This window comes from Rhinoderma darwinii, chromosome 3, assembly GCF_050947455.1.
Source record: "Rhinoderma darwinii isolate aRhiDar2 chromosome 3, aRhiDar2.hap1, whole genome shotgun sequence".
NCBI classification, from domain to species: Eukaryota; Metazoa; Chordata; class Amphibia; order Anura; family Rhinodermatidae; genus Rhinoderma; species Rhinoderma darwinii.
This window is the reverse complement of record NC_134689.1, coordinates 90,271,954-90,292,508: the sequence shown is the minus strand read 5'-3', so window position 1 is coordinate 90,292,508 and position 20,555 is coordinate 90,271,954. Positions and strand designations below refer to the sequence as shown.

The following is a 20,555-nucleotide window of genomic DNA, read 5'->3' as shown; positions in this document are numbered from 1 at the left end:
CGGAGACTGTTTGGAGAGGTGCCCGAGCTTACGGAAACCGCGCAGCTTGTTCTGCTGTGTTGCTTCTGTAACTCGCATAGACGTTTCCGTAAGCCTGACCACCTCTCCAGAGTGTCTGTGTAAAGGATCTGCCAGACACAGCTTCTGTGTTGACGCCTGTGGTTAATCAGTCTGCACCTGCTTCTATGTCTGTTAGAGTGACTCGATCTGCTACCACTCAGACTGGGAGGCTCAGGAGTGGGAGAACCTATCACTGCCTGGCCAGACGGTTCTAGCTCCCGCCCTCGGTCTATTTATACCTTCATTTCCTGCTTGTCTTTGCCTGTGATTCTTTCCTGTTTCCTGGCTCTGCTGCTCCTGCTATCATTATTGACCTTGCTTCATTTTGACCCTGGCTTTACTGACTACGCTCCTGCTCTGCGTTTGGTACCTCGTACACTCCTGGTTTGACTCGGCTCGTTCACTACGCTTGTTGCTCACGGTCTTGCCGTGGGCAACTGCCCCATTTCCCTTAGCTTCTGTGTACCCTTTTCTGTTTGTCTGTCGTGCACATATTGAGCGTAGGGACCGTCGCCCAGTTGTACGCCGTCGCCTAGGACAGGCCGTGCAAGTAGGCAGGGACTGAGTGGCGAGTAGATTAGGGCTCACCTGTTTGTCTCCCTACCCGTCATTACAGTCTGTCTGTCTTTCCTAGCCATTGGTGTCCCCACCTCTTTTGTTAAGCTACGCCCACTTCTTAAAGTAGCGGGCACAGTGTAAAATGTAAAAAAAAGTTAAATTCGTTTACGCAAAGAAAAAGCATGCGCCTAAACTTGCAACTTTTTTACGTCCATTCCTCTATTTGTGTTTCCTATTTTCTACTAATCCCAAGATAGAGTCCAGAAATACATACGCGCTGGTTGCTGCTGGAGTCTAAACCCTGTTTGCAGACATACCCATAGGAGCTTAGCAGTTCTCCCATAATGCAGTTCTCCGTGGTTTACTACATTCAGGAACTTTTTACCTTAATATCAAATTACTGTGCAGTGTCTGGTTTGAGCCCTTTAGGGCTTGTTCACATCAGCGTTGCCCTTCCGGTCACAATTGTCAATCACAACCAACCCCCCGCGGGGGGATGGTGCAGGCACAGTTTCTGTATTGGTCCTTAACACAGGCTTCCAGCACCGTAATTGTAAAGCTGATGGCGCCCCGAGGTTAAAGACAATACTTTCCAGAAATTGTTATGTACAAGCAGAAAATGCTGGAAGATTTGAGCTTAACGGTCTGCAGAAATTTTAATAAACTTTTGGCTCCGGGAAAAAAAATATATAAACATGCCGGATCCTAGTTTCCCCTGACATTAAGTGAGCCAGAATGTCCCCCATAGTTCATAGACAAACATGGCTAGTAGTCTGGCTTGTACTGAAGAGTTCAATTTTTTTTAAATGTGGCACTGTCTTAGGATGATACTTTTGCTACAAGTTAGTTCATGAAATTTGTCATCTGCTAGATCTGCCCAATTCAGCTGTAAGTGCTATTATTGTGAAGTGGAAATGTCTAGGAGTAACAGCAGCTCTGCCACAAAGCCATGCAAACTGACAGAGCTGGGCCACTGGGAGCATGGCCTATCCTCTGTTGCATCAGTCACTACAGAGTTACAAACTGCATCTGGAAGTGACATCAGCACAAGAGCTGTGTGTCGAGTTGTCATATGTGTTTCTATGCTCGAACAGCGGCACACAAGCCTAAGATCACTAGGCACAAAGCCAAGCGTTGGTTGGGGTGATGTAAAGCCACCACCAGTGAACTCTGGAGTGAGACATTTTAGATAATTTGTATGCTTCCAACTTTGTGGGAACAGTTTAAGGAAGGCCCTTTCCTGTTCCATCATGACCGTTCCGCTGTGCAGAAAGCAAGGTCCATAAAGACATGGTTTGGTGTGGAAGAACTCCAGTGGCCTGCACCGAGTCCTGACCTCAACCCAATGAAACATCGTTGGGATGAATTGAAACGGCAATTGCAAGCCAGACCGCAAATTCGTGAGCCAGACCGTCTCATGCAACACCAGTGACTGACCTCACAAATGCTCTTTTGGCTGAATGGGCACAAATTCCCACAGACGCACTCCAAAACATTGTAGAAAGCCTTCCTAGAAGAGTTAATGCTATTCTAGCCGCAAAAGGGACCCAACTCCGTTTTTATCACCTGTGGTTTTGGAATGGGATGTCCAATAAACTCATATAGGTGTAATGATCAGGTGTCCACATACTTTTGGCCATCTAGTGTATATTGAGTTTTTATTACTGGTGTATTTTATGTCATCGCTGCTTCCTGGTGCAGAGCAGGTCTAGGAATGTGGTTTAGAACGTTAAATAACAGAAAGTTGGTTGCTATCTCACCAATACCCTTTATTTTAACATTTGCTTTCTCACGCAAAAGTAGTGGTCACAGATAATTTGTTACGTCCTTGCAAACCTTATAGGCTCTTTCTGCAAGATACAAATGATCTTGAGTAATGTAACTTTCTTTTTTCCTCTCTTCACGCCAATGCTGCCTCTCCGCTATAATTGCAACTTCTACTTAATGCAAGAAGAATCAGGTTGGTGTAATGGGTTTGTGCTCGGTTTTTTTAAGTAGTCCTCTTTGGGTTTCCTACAGTATGAGGCAGAAAGAGCTTTGGAACCTCCATCTGGCATTGAGCTGAGCAATTATGATTTTTATCTTTTATAGTTTTAGAAGACCATTACTGGTTTCACTGTTAATTCCAAATAACAAGAGAAGTCTACATTATTATCTTGAGAACACTCTATTCTGTCTGGTCCTTTTGCATCATGCAATATTACAAGTAATAGAATTGCTGAATGAACTTCTGGACCATTCTGGTATCTTGCGAATGCTGTAGTGTGGAATGGCTGATGTTACTAATTAAACTGCACCATAATAGGTGTTGGCTTGTGTGTTTGGGGGCTACGTTATATACTATTGTATTGAATGGGTACACCTTTCAATACAAGATTTGGTTTTTGAATACGCCTCAACCCACATGATGGTGGTCTGTCCATTGATAAGCAGCAAAGCATTCTCGTGGTTCTATGTGTAAAGTTAACATTTGTCCCATAGGCAAGAAGAAGGTGTCCCCAGATAAAATGGTTGAGATGCAAGCACGGATTGATGAAGAAAGGAAGGCACTTGAAGCAAAACTCGACATGGAGGAAGAAGAACGAAATAAAGCGAGAGCAGAGCTGGAGAAGAGGGAGAAAGATCTATTTAAGGCCCAGTAAGTATTATATACAGTTCTGTCCTGTGTCTGTTACATCTGTTAATAAATATTTTCCATACCTTTTAGGTGTATTTATTGCTCATAGCAACCAATTATATCCCAACTCTCATTTTTTTTATAGGCCATTTTAATGGTAAAACAGGAAACTGTAATCAACTGCCCCACTCGACCTTTTCGATAAATCCCCCCAGTGTGTCACTTCAGGATTCTGTGCCTCTTAAAGTCAACACCGTTCCTGTCCTACCCCTCCTGTCAGACTTTGAGAAACCTTGTAAGGTAGCCTTTGTGATGAAAAGTATTATTTGTGGTTGGGATAGTATATTGCCATATAGTTATGGTAACCCACTGTAGTGGAGCTATATTTTAAAGTTCAGCTATTGGTTCTTCCCATTATAAGAGCAGATATTTTTAAATCTATTCCGTACTACAACAATCATTTAGGAATTATTTATTGTATATTACATTGCAAGTTTGTGCCAATCGAAAATAAAGGGAAATGGACAAAGCATAGAAGAGAGTAATAACCGTATACCAGCCATTGCTTGATTTGGTGAATTTATTTAGGGCCAATTTATTGGTGAAATATAATACTCTGCATTATCTTAGAGAGTAGCTGGTCTAATGTTGGATTTGCACAATTCAATTTCTTTACACCATGGAGCTGAGTTACATAGTTCTAGTACGGTCGAAAAAAAGACCTATATCCATAAAGTTCAACCAAGGGATGGGAGAAAGGGAGGGGATGGGAGAAATAATAGAGCTTTGTTTTACCCCTATTGATCTCGAAGAAGGTTTAATCGGACTGGATCAATATTTAAACAAGAATTCTACACATTGACACAGGAGCTGATATTTTTTAATTCTAGGAAATTCTCTAAGCCTTTTTTAAAGCCATCTACTGATCCTGCTGTGACCAGCTCCTGCGGTAGACTATTCCATAGATTCACAGTAAAGAAGGCTTGTTGCCTCTGCAGATTTGAACCTTTTGTTCTTCAGACGGTAGGAGTGCCCCCTTGTCTTTTGAGGAGGTTTTACATGGAACAAGTTTTCGCTATATTTCTTGTATGGGCCATTCATATATTTATTTAAGTTAATCATGTCCCCCCTTAGTCGTCTCTTTTCAAGGCTAAATAGTTTTGAGGAAAGATTAAAATAATTAAACTGAAGATTCTCCATGCCCCTTATTCGTTTAGTTGCTCTTCTGTGTATTTTTTTTCCAACTTCATGGCATTCTTTCTATGAACTGGATCCCAGAACTTAACTGCATATTTTTGATGAGGCTGCACTAATTCTTTGCAAAGAGGTAATAATATTTTCCTGTCCCGCGGGTCCATGCCTCTTTTAATACACGACATTATCTTGCTAGCCTTTGAAGCAGCTGATTGACATTGCATGCTGTTATTTAGATCCTTCTCAACAAGTGACTCTCCCAGTTTAGCTCCCTCTAAGACCTATGATGCATGCAGATTGTTGGTACCCAGATGCATAACTTTCCATTTATCTACATTAAAACTCATTTGCCAAGTGGATGCCCAAACACTGTGTATCCAAATCCGCTCGTAATTTATGAACATCTTCAATAAACTGAACAATACTACATAACTTGGTGTCCTCTGCAAAAATGGAAATAGTGCTATTAATCCCATCCTCTATATCATTAATAAATAAGTTGAATAATAGTGGTCCCAGCACGGAACCCTGGGGTACACCACTTATAACCGGGGACCATTCAGAGTAGGAATCATTGACCACAACTCTCTGGATACGGTCCTTGAGCCAATTCTCATTTCAATTACAAACTATACTATCTAAACCTATAATCCTTAATTTACCCATTAGACATCTATCAGGGACAGAGTCAAATGCCTTTGCTAAGTCCAAAAACACTATATCCACAGCGGCCCCTCTGTCTAGGCTTCTGCTCACCTCTTCATAGAAACAAATCAGGTTGGTTTGACAAATTCTGTCCTTAGTAAAACCATGCTAGCTGTCCCTTTTTATAATACTATTTTTTTTTGTCACATAATCCTGTATATAGTCCTTCCAATGGCCGATCAGAATTTCCCCCATGATGGATGTTAAGCTTACTGGTCTAATTACCTGGGGAAGACAGAGCAAATTTTTGAAAATCGACACCGCATTTGCCCTGCACCAGTCCTTTATTGTATATAGCCACTATATACCAGTCACTATAGAGACTCTGAATATTATGAAGAGGGGGACAGAAATAACTGAACTAGGCTCTTTAACAACTCTAGGGTGTAACCCATCTGGTCCCGGGGCCTTGTGTACATTTATTTTATTTAACTTAGCATGTACCATATCTACATTCAGCCAATTTAGTATATCAACTTATATATTAACAGCACTGACACCGGCTACATCAGCTGCTCTTTTTTCTGTTGTATATACAGAGCTAAAGAACCCATTTAGTAACTCTGCCTTCTCTTGATCCCCTGTGACCATCCCCCCATTACCACTATTTAGGGGTCCTACATATTCAGACCTTGGCTTTTTTGCATTTTTATATACTTCAAGAACTTTTTGGGATTTGTTCTATCCTTGGCCACCTGCCTTTCATTTTGTAGTTTTGCTGATTTTATTACTTTTTGGTGGATTTTATGCTTTGTAATTTACAAAGGCTACAGATGTACCCTCAGATTTGTATTTTTCAATTGCCCTTTCATTGTCATATATTCCCCTTTTGACAGACGGTGTAAGCCATGTCTGGTTTAATTTGTAATTTATACTCGAATACATTTTTCAGTATAATTATACAGTAGATTTTAAAATCTGCCATTTATCATTTTGTACCATTATTTCACAGCCTGTGTTCGTTTTTTACAGTACAGGTAAAATGTAACTATATTGTGATCACTGTTACCGAGGTTTTCACGAACATTGACATTCCCAACAAGTTCTGCATTATTAGAACTGACCAGATCCAACAGAACTTCACCTCTAGTCGGGTCTTCCACAAACTGGCCCATAAAATTTTCCTGCAACAGGTTGAGGAAATGTCTCCCCTTTGCAGTTGAAGCCGAACCATGACACCAATTAATATCCCGGTAATTAAAATCTCCCATTATTACTACAGTACCCGCCTGTGCTCCATCTGTTTATATAGCTGAACTTCCATCTCCTCAGTTATATTGGGGGGTCTATAGATTGCACCAAAAGTAATTTTTTCAGTGTTTACCTCCCTTTGTAATTCCACCCACAAGGTTTCAACTTCCTCACAATCTTCACCCTCTAATGTCTCTGTCACACTCGCCTTCATATCACTTCTCACATACAGACATACACCACTGCCTTTCCTATTTGTCCTGTCTTTCCGAAACAGTGTAAAACCCTGTAGATTTACAGCCCAGTCATGTGAAGAGTCCAGCCATGTTTCAACAGCACCAACTAAATCTATATTTTCTTCCAGTATCAAGGCCTCCAGCTCCCCCATTTTGCTTGCTAGACTTCTGGCGTTTGTGAACATACACTTTAACTTGCATTTGAAATTGTCCGGTTCAGTATCAGAAATGTCAAATAATCACATTATTTGGGCATTGTTGTCTTCAATGTTGTTTTGTAACAAAAGGATCTCATCCTGTTGTCTAGTCCTCTCCCCACAGTCTATTTCTCCTTCCACCAATACAATTCTTATGACCATAAGATGGATGGTTATCGTCGTACATACTAGGAATGGTGATGTAAGCATATATATATGATTGAGCTAGTAATACAGTACCGTAGGTGAGAACGACCATTTACATGTTACAACAGTATGGCTGTACTTAGTGCTGGGCAATTAATTAGAAAAAAATTCAGCGCAGATAGCTGAGGTCATCTTGCGCATTTAGGTTTTTTAGTTATTTTTCCAGTTTCAACTGTATCTGCGTCCTCCGGCAGCATGTATTCAGAGTCTGCTGCACTTTTGCCATATACAGTCATTTCAGGCAGCTTATTGGTTCATGGTCTCAATGGCTGCCCCAATTTACTTTTCGTTTAGCCTCAATGGCCGCACGCCACGGCGAGCAGACGGTGCCTGCCATAATGGTATATGCACGGATGATGGGGGATAATATAAAGGGATGATGGTGGGCTGGTATATTCAGGGATGATGGGGTCCCTGTAGATTTACCCCCCATCATCCCTGTAGATTACCCCCCATAACCCCTGTATACCGAGATGATGGAGGTTATATACAGAGATTCACATCATCCTTGTATGTACCAGCCCGCTCATTATCCCTGTATATAACCCCCATTTATTCCTGTATATAACGTTCGGGCAGACACGGTCCGCTCGCCATGACATGTGGGTATTGAGGCTGAACAAGAAGTAAATTGGCGACCATTAATGAAACCATGGACCAATAGGATGCCTGAAACACCGGTAGATGCGAGAAGTGCAGTGGAACCTGAAAATATACAACGACAGAGTGGAAAAGCAGAGGGATCTCCTCTACTCGTCGTTGGAACTGGGTTAGGTAGGTAAGTATTTTATGATTTTTATTAGGCTGTATGGGGGCATTCTACTGCGTAGAGGGCAGATATGGGGGCATTATACTGCGTAGAGGGCAGATATGGGGGCATTATACTGTGTGAGAGGCAGTGTCTGGTGTATATTATATTCAGTAGTATATAGCAGGCTCAGGGGATCTATATTAAATGGTGTGGCATGCAAATAGTGGCGTGACATGCAACAAGGGGTGTGACCTAAACATTGTTTAATTGAACATGTAACCTCGATTACGATTAATAATCGTGATTTTGATGTAGATCATAATCGCCCAGCCATAACTGTACTACATCGTAAATACTCATTAATTTTTGCATGTGAATTTTCTTATTTAATTGAAACATATCCTCGCTGATTCGCTACTGATGGGATATGATGTGCATTTGAAAACCTGCAAAACATTCAAAAATCCATGCAGATTTTTTTTTTCCCCCCACAGTAGATGCCAATCTCATTCACAGGCATTGTGGTATCACCAGTATAAAATCCCTGCCAAAAATCTGCTCCAAATATGCAGCATTATGAAAAATGAGCATTTCCTGAGAACTCTTCTCTTGTACGTCACTTCAGTTATTAGTCGTCTCTTATCTATGGTAGACTCTCCGTATGATCAGTTTTGATCGAACAGTTCTGATGTATCTGATCATAAGGGAAGATTAGTATTAAATCCTCTAAATCTAGGGATACTCATTAGCTGATACTGATATCTCACAACACATGTTATGTGATACAAGAATCCCCCTCTAGTAAAGGAATGTTCTACAAAACCCATAACTCTTGTCAAATAATATTCAACTTTTATTTTAGTTTTTTTCCCTGCACTCATCTGGCTGTGGTTCTATAAGAAATTGTGGTAATAAAAGTGCATCCCTAAAAAATGTACCGTAATTCTTTCCATTCTCTTGTAGACTGGAACACCAGTCGCTCCTTGAGAAGCTTGGGGCTTTGGAGAAAAAGGTCATTGTTGGAGGAGTGGATTTACTAGCCAAGGCAGAGGAGCAGGAGAAACTTTTAGATGAATCAAATCAGGAGCTTGAAGAGCGGAGAAGGCGAGCAGAGAAACTTCGAAGGGAATTGGAAGAAAAGGAGGTATGTGGTTGTTACATAATGGAAGATGTGGGAGACGATACAAAATCTAAAGTTCTGTATTGGGAAGTTTATAAATTCTCCTGGTTAAGTTTAAATCTTTTCATTTTTGCAGCAAGAGCGGCTGGATATCGAGGAGAAATACACAAGTTTACAGGAGGAGGCACAGGGTAAAACCAAAAAGTTGAAGAAAGTATGGACCATGCTAATGGCTGCAAAGTCTGAGGTTTGTTATTCAGTCGACACATTCTTGTGGTGTTTGACATTTTAGGGCCATATTATAATAGATGTAGATATTGGCTGGGCTAAAATATATGAATACACCCTCAACCCCTCCGAGACGAAGCATTTTTTGATTTTCGTTTTTCACTCCCCACCTTCCAAGAGCCAGAACTTTTATTTTTCCATCAATAGAGTGGTGTGAGGGCTTATCTTTTGCGGGAGGAGTTGTAGTTTTTCTACTGGTAGCATTTAAAGTACCATGTAATGTGGTGGGAAACTGGCAAAAATTATTTGCGGGCTGAAATTGGAAAAAACTTGGATTTCTCCATTGTTTTTTGGGTTTTGTTTTTACATATTTCACAGTGCGGTAAAAATGACAACTTTATTCTGTGGCTCAATAAGAGTACGGTTTAATTTTTTTTTTAATGTTTTTCTACTTTAAAAAAAAAATTGTTAGACATAACGTTCTTATTTTTCCATGGATTTAGGATTGTGAGGGATCATTTTTTGTGGGACGAGCTGTAGTTTTTATCGGTACCATATTTTGGTACGTACAATTAGATTTATTTTTTTTCTATTTTTTTTTTGGGGCGTTTTTAAATTTTTTTATTTTATTTTATAAATAAAAGGGCATCAAAGGAGTACAAAGATGGCAGACCTGGGGGCCTTCATCAGTCTGCCATGACAACCGTTAAGAGCCCCCGATCGCATGCGGGGGGGTACGTGCGTTGGAGGGGGACGACCCCTGATTCCAACAATTTAAATGTTGCGTTTGACTGCGGCATTTCAGGTGTTAAACAAGCGGAATCAAAATGATCTCACTGCAACGGGCGGAATCAAAGGTGTCGCTTTGTATTACACAGCTGTCATCCGCTGTATAAGGAGTGCGCTCAGCCTGTGAGCACACTCCATACTTCCCCCTTAACCCTTATCCCGTACGATTACGTGATAATGCGTTAAGGGATTAATGGTCGTAACTTTCTCCTGTTCCCTCTCAAATGTAGGGTATTTACTGCTGCTGGGGGTTCTCACTCTAGCAGACTGGGCCCATTCATGTAAAACAATAAGTGGCCATTAATTTTAATGGCTGCCATCTTCTGCTGCAGGTGAAATGTATGGATAGCTGGCGCTTCCCGCAGTTATAACAGCTGATCATAGGGCTTTATGAAGCAGAAACGCCTGGCCGACTTCAGAATAGAAAGGGGGTGTTGTATCGAGACCCCTTTTATCAGCCCAGCGCGGAAGTGTCTGCTTGTTTTCTTTTAAGCTTGACAAGGATGTAACAGACCCCAAGAACCCTAATTTCCTCCAGAAGGTTTGTGATGATGCAGCGTGTGGCTCTTTACGTGAGTATTCCCGTGATGAAAGTGATGGCATGTTGCTAGAATATGCTATTACTTTCTAATTGGGATAGGTCAAACTGCAGAGACCCCCAGCAATCCTCCCAGATTTTCCCTGCACAGCATCCCTCCTGTCCACCTACGATGCAGGTTACTCCGCTCCATTCAACATAGATCCATTGCTCAATAATTGGCTGTCGATAGTTACATACAAGTGATGAACAATGTTACACTTTTCATAGATGGCCGACCTGCAACAAGAACACCAAAGAGAAATAGAAGGGTTATTGGAGAATATCAGGCAGCTGAGTCGTGAGCTCCGACTTCAGATGATCATCATTGATAATTTTATTCCACAGGAATATCAGGTAACACAATAATTGAATTGTTCCGCTAACATCCTGCTCTGCAGTTGTGGTTCGTTGCAATGTATCTGCTTATAAACTGTATGCTCGCCTATGGCGCAGCTTCTTCACATATTCGGGAATTAACCATTTAGAGCTAGTTGGTGATTTCCTTCACTGGAAATCACTGGCAAGGTTCCCGAAAACAGCGCTAATAATTTCGGTGGAAATTTATATACTATATGGCCAAAAGTATATGGACACCCCGCCTTATAAAGTTACTGTTTCGGCCATGCCCATTGCAGAAAGGTGCATAAGGGTATGTTCACACACAGTTTTTTCAGACGTAATTCGGGCGAATTACGCCTGAAAAAACGCCCCTAATACGGCTACAAACATCAGCCCATTGCTTTCAATGGGAATTACAATGTTCTGTTCCCATGAGCCTTTATTTTACGCGTCGCTGTCAAAATACGGCGCGTAAAATGACGGCTCGTCAAAAGAAGTGCAGGACACTACTTGGGACGTTTTTGGAGGTGTTTTTCATTGACTCCATTGAAAAACAGCTCCAAAAACGGCCGTAAAAAACGCCACAAAAAACGCGAGTTGCTACAAAAACGTCTGAAAATCAGGAGCGGTTTTCGCCTGAAAACCGGTCCGTATATTCAGACGTTTTTGCTCACTGCGTGTGAACATACCCCAAAACTAAGCACACAGCCGTGCAATATCCGTTGACAAACGTTGCTAGTAGTATGGGTCATAATGAAGAGCTCAGTGACTTTAAACGTGGCACTGTCTTAGGATGCAACCTTTACCACGAGTCAGTTGGTGACATTTTTGATATGCTAGATCTGCTCATAGGAAGCTTCATAAAATGGATTTCCATGGTCGAGCATCTGAACACGTGCCTAAGGCCCTGTTTATATCACTTTTGTGATGTCCTTTCAGCGTGTACATCAGGAGAGCTTCCGACATAAATGCTAAACGTGTGCATAGGACTCTATTAGCCGACGGAGGCCAAAATAGTTCCCTTCTAGCCTTCACCGGGGTAATTATACGTCAGTACATCTTTTCCTATTTAAAGATAAAAATAGCATAGTAGAGTACTCTTTGCTATCCCCCTGGATCCCACAAAAAAAACTATATATATATATATATATATATATATATATATATATATATATATATATATATATATATAAATAAATTTTGTTTACTTTTTTTTATTAACATGGGAGCCTATGGGTGATGTACGCCGCTGCGTGGCATATGTCACAGGCATCCGTTTCAAAAATATGTTATGGGCTTTCCAATAGCCTTTCATGATGTATCCGTTAAACAAATACCATATTTGTCTATGGAAGACTGATGCCACTGTTAAGCATCTGTCACAGCCCATATTTAACGTATACGTCGGGATCTTTTTCATATAGGCAAAAATCGTGATACATGATCTCTGGATGATGAATCATTCTTCTCTGTCTGGCAGTTGATGGACCAATCTGGGTTTTTCAGATGTAAAAAAAAACCGCTACCTACCGGAATACATAGTGCCTCTTGTAAATTTTCCTCGAAGAGTAGAGGCCGTTATAGCCATAAAATGGGACCCAACATAGTTTTGGAAAGAGATGTCCAACGAGCTCGTATAGGTGTGAAAGTCAGGTGTCCACGTACTTTTATCCATAAAGTGTGTGTGTGTGTGTGTGTGTGTGTACGTACGTACGTACCTACATACAATATATGTGCATGTTTATAGTTGGCCTCAATAACTGAGCCAACTAGTCTTATGTCATAGTGTATGGAAGAGACTGGAGAAGGGGAAATTTCTCAAATTTGCATTACTTTGGTACTACAGTTGCGTGAAAAAAGGAAGAATATCAATATTTGATCTTTATTTAAATAGTATATAAATTTAAAGATAAGTAATTGAAAAGAAAAAAATGATAACAAAATGACTACACAAATTGTGCCATTTCCTTGTGTGGATAAAGTATAACTACACCAAAATACCTGGTATTGCCCCATTTGGCGGAAACGTAGGCTTTTCCGATCTCTGACATTGACTGGGAAGATGTTTTCCTCACTTTTTACGCAGAGAATGTTTTTAGTTGTGTGATGTATGAAGAGTTTCTCTCATGTTCTGCCTCTGCCTGATAAAAATTCCTCGATGGGGTTTAGGTCCAGGTTTTCCTTTGCCATTGAAAAATCCTCCATTCCCCCTTTTATTTTTCTTAACTTTCTGTAACCTTCTTTCTGAAGGCCTCAGAGAGCTCATTCTATGTAGACATGGTGATCACACACATTTCAACAGCAGAGAGCAAACCAAAAAGAAATGTCAGAGGTTTATGAAGACCGATTTCCTCCAAGATCCTCTCTTAGGGTGCATTTTTTTTGTATAATTACCTATTGTTTCAATTACAATCAATAATGATAGGTCGACTTATGATTGAAAAAAAAATCTAAAACAAAAACTTTGCATAAGGTTTTCTTACTTTTTCACACAAACGTGTGTGTATGTGTATATATATATATATATATATATATATATATATATATATATATATATATATATATATATATATATTTATGTGAAAAAGTAAGAAAACTTTATGCACGTTTTTGCTTTTGCTGTTTTTTTTTTTTTAATCATAATTGGACCGATCAATATTCATTTTAATTGAAACAATACGTAAATATTAAAAAAAAAAATATTTGAAAAAACAAAACCAAAAACCATAATCTTAGAAATATATATAGATATTATATATTTGTGTGTTCATTCTAAAATTATAGCTACAGTACATGTATAACTTATTTTTTCTGTTTAGGACATGATTGAAAATTACGTCCACTGGAATGAAGATATTGGAGAGTGGCAGCTGGTAAGAAAGTCTGTTAGTTTACAGTAATCTGTATAATAACCTTCCAAGTAAATCTAACAACATACGTTTTTATCTTATTTTTTAAGAAATGCGTTGCATACACTGGAAACAACATGAGAAAGCAGACTCCTGTACCTGACAAGAAAGAAAAGGACGTAAGAATAGAACTTTTATAGAATATAACTTTTATAGAATATAACTTTTATAGAATATAACTTTTATAGAATATAACTTTTATAGAATATAACTTTTATAGAATATAACTTTTATAGAATATAACTTTTTTATAGAATATAACTTTTATAGAATATAACTTTTTTATAGAATATAACTTTTATAGAATATAACTTTTATAGAATATAACTTTTATAGAATATAACTTTTTTATAGAATATAACTTTTATAGAATATAACTTTTTTATAGAATATAACTTTTATAGAATATAACTTTTATAGAATATAACTTTTATAGAATATAACTTTCATGACAGACAAACCATGATGTATTAGGCAGTTCATGTTTGCTATGAAGCGGTTTCCGAATATAAGACTATTATTGCTCCATTTCTTTAACCCCTTAATGACCGCCGGTACACCTTTTCCTGGCGGTCGTTAGTGGGCTTTATTCCAATGCATAAGCCTTTTCACGGCACTGCATCAGAATAAATAAACCAGTCAAGGAGCCGTTAAATGTCCCTGCTCTCGGCTACCAGAGGTAGCTGAAGGCTGGGGGCATCCCTGCTCGAACGGGTGAGATTGATATTAATATCAATCTCACCCGTTTAACCCCTCAGATGCGGCGCTTAATAGCGAGCGCCGCATCTCAGTGGTTTTGGAGAGAGGGAGGGAGCTCCCTCTCATCCCACCGACACCCGGCGATAAAATCGCTGAGTGTCTGTGTCTCCGATGGCAGCCGGGGGCCTAATAAAGGCCCCCAGGTCTGCCTGTAGTGAATGCCTGCTAGGTCATGCTAGAGGCATGGCCTATAAGATGCCTGTCCGTTTTAAACGGACAGGCAGTAATACACTGCAATACAGAAGTATTGCAGTGTATTATAAAAGCGATCGGATGATAAGTCCCCTAGTGGGACTAGTAAAAAAGTAAAAAAAAGTTTAATAAAAAAGTTAATAAAAAAAAAAGTGAAAACCCACTTTTTCTCCTTACAAAATGCTTTACTATTAAACAAAATAAAGCAAAAAAGTTACACATATTTGGTATCGCCGCGTCCGTAACGACCCCGACTATAAAGCTATTACATTATTTAACTCGCACCGTGAACACCGTAAAAAATAAAATAAAAAACAATGGAAAAATTGCTGTTTTCTGTGAATTCTGACTTAAAAAAAAATTTGATAAAAAGTGATCAAAAAGTCGCATCTACTCCAAAATGGTACCAATAAAAACTACAAGCCGTCCCGCAAAAAAAAAAAGCCCTCATATAACTGCATCGGCGGAGCAATAAAAAATTTTTTGTTCGTTAAAAATGGCAAACAGTAGAATTTTTAAAATGCTGGTTGAAACAGAAATCTCATTGGACTAATGTGTTCTGGTTTTACTGGGGTTCAAAGTCCATGTAAAATAGAAATTCACTCTCCAAAGTCAGAACTGTGAAGCGCGCTCCGAGCCAAATCTGCTACAGATGGGGCATACTAAGGATTTCCAAAACCGCAGCATACCTAGAATCTGCTCTTGATTTTTTTTAATTCTTTTTGTGTATGGAGTATGTTAAAACCCCATACATTGTACTGTGCTTTGTTGCTGTATTTCGGTGTGGATTTTTAGCACCTTATTTTATGAGTCTAGTGATTTACATTTATTCCTAAATGCTCGTCGTTCGAAGGCAATAAGAGGGTTGGTCCAGAATTAGAAAAACTTCCAGAAATAGCACCACACTGGTCCAATGGTTGTCTGTATTGCAGCTCAGCTCTATTAACTACAATTCTCTATTATGTATGTATAAGTGGCAATAAATATAAAACCTAATTGAATGGCCGCATCTTCTGAACACAACACAACACTTAGGGCATATGGACGTCATAGAGGGTTCTACTCTCAGGACCCCCCCTCTTTATACAGAGCTGCTCCCGCAGATGTCCTGCGTGTAATACTTCCTCCTCCAGATCTTGTTAGGAAACCTTATGTAGGATATTTAGTGTGGGAGGGAGGTAAGTGATAAAATACTATTAATGGTATTATTCTGTTGCAATGCATTTTGGTAAAAAAAAATGTAGCTGGGGACAGGTTATGGTTGAAACTGTTTCGGAATAAAGTCCCTTATAAAATAATAATAAAAGGCTACACATTTGTCATTCATATGCTGTATAGAATCAGCCCCCCCCCCCCTTCCCAGGTATCCCCCAGAGAAGAGGAGAATCTCACAAGATTTGGACATCACTCGGCTGAAATGAAAGTAGAAATTCTGGCGAATCCGCTGTTCTGCTAATGATATATAAGAAATACGTCTTATGATTTAATCTATTGCCACTTTTTGTGTTATCCACAGAACCAATACTGTAGCTCCTCTCACAACTTTCACATTTTTATTTTTATAAATTTAAAAATACCACATAATCAAAAGTATTAAATCTGCGTTCATACACGTTGTGTTAATTTCCTGAGTCATTCAGAAACATAAGAGCTATCGGTGTATATTTATAGTAGGACTTTTTAGGTAAACTCCACAGGAGCCTCTCTGTTTGTCAGATAATGTCACTATTGCTTGGGTTGACCGTGATACAATTCTCTACTGTATTGCGTAAATGATGCCACAATGGGCTCACATTAGCACTTTTGGTATCTCGCCATATCTGATCTGGACCGATCATCTACAGTAATGCCTCTTCTGAGTCATCTGATGATTTGCAGTCATTTTCTTTATCCGTTTTGTAATTCTAGAATCAACACACAAACCTTTTTGTTTCATGTAGTTATTCTATGTATTGCTAAACGAAACACTTTATTTACTGAACTGGAGATCTTTCAAAACTTTTTTCTATAAGAAAATGTTTTGTCGTCCTACAATCCTAATGTTTTTGTATTCATTTTTTGCCTGGCCGAAAAAAATGTTGACCCTTTTTGCAGTATAGATTGGGCTTTAACCCCTTCCCGCACCTTGACGTTAATGCACGTCAATGTGTGCAGTAACTTCGCGCCTTGACGTGCACTAACGTCAGTGCTGTGACCGTTAACCGCAGCGCGGCGCTACACCGCAGCGGCGGTTAACTGTACAGGGTGTCAGCCCTGCTCTCCCCGTTGCCGATCAGCGGCCTGTCGCCGCTGAAATCGGCAATTAACCCCTTCGATGCGGTGGTCGATTGCGATCACATTGAAGAGGTTTACAGCGGATCGGCAGCCCCCCACATGTATTTGTGGGGGCTAGCGATCCTTCTCACGGCAACCAGAGGCCAGACAATGACCTCCGGGTTGCCATGTACGGAAGCCTCGGAGGATCAGCCTCCGGCCGGTCCTCCGATGCTTCCTGTCAGTGTGACTGTCACGTCACAATGACAGTTACAACACATTACACTACGTGTGTAGTGTAATGTGTTCCAGCAGCGATCAGAGCTGCAAGTCGAAGTGTCCCCTAGTGGAACAAGTAAAAAAAGTAAAAAAAAATAATAAAAATGTTTTTAAAAAGTGTAAAAATAAAAGTTAGAAGTGACATAAACAAAGAATGCTTTTTTTCCTATAGTAAGTCTTTTATTATAGGAAAAAAATTAACCCGTTAAGAAAAGTACACATATTTGGCATCACGGCGTTCGTAACGACCGCAACTATAAAACTGTAATATTATTTTTCCCGCACGGTGAATACCGCGAAAAACAGTGCCCAAATCACAAAAAGTCGCATGTACGCCAAAATGGTGCCAATACAAACTACAACCCGTCCCGCAAAAAACAAGCCCTTACACCGCGTTTTTGACTGAAAAATAATAAAGTTATCGCTCTCAGAATATGGTGACACAAAAAATAATTTATTTTATAAATAAGTGATTTCATTGCACAAACGCTGCAAAACATAAAAAAATTATATACATATAGTATCGCCATAATCGTACCGACCCGCAGTATAAAATACAATGGTAATTTATAGCCCAGGGTGAACGCCATAAAAAAAAAGAATAAAAAACATTGTCAGAATTGATGGTATTTGGTCACCCTGCTTGCCAAAAAATGGAATAAAACGTGATCAAAAAAATTTGTGCTACCCCAAAATGGTGCCAATGAAAACTACAGATTGTCCCGCAAAGAATAAATCCTCACACAGCTCCGGTGGTGAAAAAATAAAAGCGTTCTGGCTCTCAGAATATGGCGATGCAAAATGTGCAGTGTCCAAAAGCGGATAAGATCGGGCGCCATTTATCAGTGCGACACCGGCCACATATCTGCGGATTATTATTTATTTACTGCATTATTATACCCTCTTATTATACCCTGATGTACCCCGCACAGATAACATGTACCCTGATGTACTCCGCACAGATAACATATGTCCCCACATTATAAACTGAAACACCAGTAAAACCCCAAACAGAACTACTACCAAGCTACATCTGCGCCCCAAAAGCCAAATGCCGCTCCCTCCCTTGTGAGCCCTGCAGCGTGCCTAAACACCAGTTTACGTCCATAGAGATGGCATCGCCATACCCAGGAGAACCTGGTTAATATTTTGAGGTATTTGTCTTCAGTGGCACAAACTGGGTATAACATGTAGTGCACTAAAATGGCATATGAGTGGAAAATTTTAATTTTCACTCTGCACCATCCGCTGCACATTAACCCCTGCGCGCACCACGACATAGCATGTCGTAGTGTGGGGGGTGATGTACGCTCCGTCTCACGTGAAAAATAAAGAATTTAAAACGGCAAAATCACTGTTTTTTGGTCACCTTGGCTCTACCTAAAAATGTAATAAAAAGTGCTCAAAAAGTTGTATGTACCAAAAAATGGTATCAATAAAAACGACCGCTCGTCCCTCAATAAATAAGTCCTCATACCGCTCTATTGACTGAAAAATAAAAAAGTTGTGGCTCTTGGAACGCGGGGAGGAAAAAACTAAAAAGGAAAATAAAAAAATGGATCAGTCCAGAAAGGGTTAATTACTTTCTAATGAAAAACCATTTATGACCACATGTGGGGTATTGCCGTACTCGGGAGAAATTGCTTTACAAATGTTGGGCGCTTTTACCCCCTTTATCCTTTGTGAAATTGAAAAAATGCAACATTTTAGTGGAAGAAATGTCGATATTCATTTTCACGGCCTAATTCTAATAAATCCTGCAAAAGACTTGTGGGGTCTAAATGCCCACTATATCCCTAGATAGATTCTTTAAGTGGTGAAATTTCCACTTTTGGGGGGTCTCCACTGTTTCGGCCTCTCAGGGGCTTTGCAAATGCGACATGGCACCCAAAAACCATTTCAGCTAAATTTGAGCTCCAAAAGACAAATAGCGCTCCTTCCCTTCTAAGCCCTGCTGTGGGTCCAAACAGCAGTTTATTACCACATATGGCATATTTCCGTAATCGGGAGAAATTGTTTTACAAATGTTGGGGTGCTTTTTCTCCTTTATTCCTTGTAAAAATTAAAAATGGGTACCTTTTTTCAGAAAAAAAGTAGATTTTTACCTTTACAGAATAATTCCAATGAATTCAGCAAAACAACTGTGGGGTCAAAATGCTAACTTTACCCCTAGAAAAATTCCTTGATGAGTGTAGTTTCCAAAATGGGGTCACTTTTGGGGGGTTTCCACTATTTTGTTCCCTCCAGTGCATTTCAAACGCGACACGGCACTGAAAACTATTCCAGCAAAATCAGAATTTCAAAATTCAAATGGTGCTCCTTCCCTTCTGAGGCCTGCTGTGGGTCCAAACAGCAGTTTATTACCACATATGGGGTATTGCTATAAACGGGAGAAATTGCTTTACATATGTTGGGGTGTTTTTTCTCTTTTATTCCTTGAAAAAATTACAACTTTCTACGTTTGTTCATCTTCACATACTAATTCAAAAAAATGTAGCAAAAAAACTGTGGGTTCAAAATGCTAACTATGCCCCTACATAAATTCCCTGAGGGGTATAGTTTCCAAAATGAGGTCACTTTTGTTTTTTTTTATTGTTTTGCCCCCACAAGACCTCTTCAAACCTGACATGGTACCTAAAATATATGCTAAAAAAAAGGAGGCCCCAAAATCCACTAGGTGCTCCTTTGCTTCTGAGGCCTGTGTTTCAGTCCATGACCGCACTAGGGCCACATGTGGGATATTTCTAAAAACTGCAGAATCTGTGCAATAAATAATAAGTTCCATTTCTCGGGTAAAACCTTCTGTTGTATAGAATTTTTTTTTATTACAAATGAATTTTGTGAAAAAAAAATGAAATTTGTAACTTTCACCTCTACATTGCTTTAATTCCTGTAAAACGCCTAAAGGGTTAAAACACTTTCTGAATGCTGTTTTGAATACTTTGAGGGGTGCAGTTTTCAAAATGGGGTGATTTATGGGGACTTTCTAATATATAAGGCCCTCAAAGCCACTTCAGAACTGAACTGGTCCTTGTAAAAATCGCCTTTTGAAATTTTCTTGAAAATATGAGAAATCGCTGCTAAAGTTCTAAGTCTTGTAACGTCCTAGAAAAATAAAAGAATGTTCAAAAGACGATGTCAAACTAAAGTAGTCATATGGGAAATGTTAACTAGTGACTATTTTGTGTGGTATTCCTATCTGTTTTACAAGCAGATACATTTAAATTGAGAAAAATGCAAATTTTTGCAAATTTTCTTCAAATCTTGGTGTTTTTTTACAAATAAATATTGAATTTATCGACCAAATTTTTTCCCTAACATAAAGTACAATATGTCATGAGAAAACAATCTCAGAATCACTTGGATAGGCAAAAGCATTCCGGAGTTATTA

General features: G+C 39.4%; 1 protein-coding gene across 2 annotated transcripts in view; it reads left to right on the top strand.

The window, feature by feature from the left end:
* KIF3A (kinesin family member 3A) overlaps positions 1-20,555 on the top strand; it is a 77,958-nt gene that overhangs the window by 39,780 nt on the left and 17,623 nt on the right. For both annotated transcript variants that reach the window (XM_075856459.1, XM_075856458.1), the window contains 6 exons: positions 3,100-3,256; positions 8,680-8,860; positions 8,973-9,083; positions 10,662-10,787; positions 13,592-13,645; positions 13,732-13,800. In XM_075856459.1, the coding sequence (XP_075712574.1) occupies positions 3,100-3,256; positions 8,680-8,860; positions 8,973-9,083; positions 10,662-10,787; positions 13,592-13,645; positions 13,732-13,800 (698 nt within the window). The remainder of the gene's footprint in view (positions 1-3,099; positions 3,257-8,679; positions 8,861-8,972; positions 9,084-10,661; positions 10,788-13,591; positions 13,646-13,731; positions 13,801-20,555) is intronic.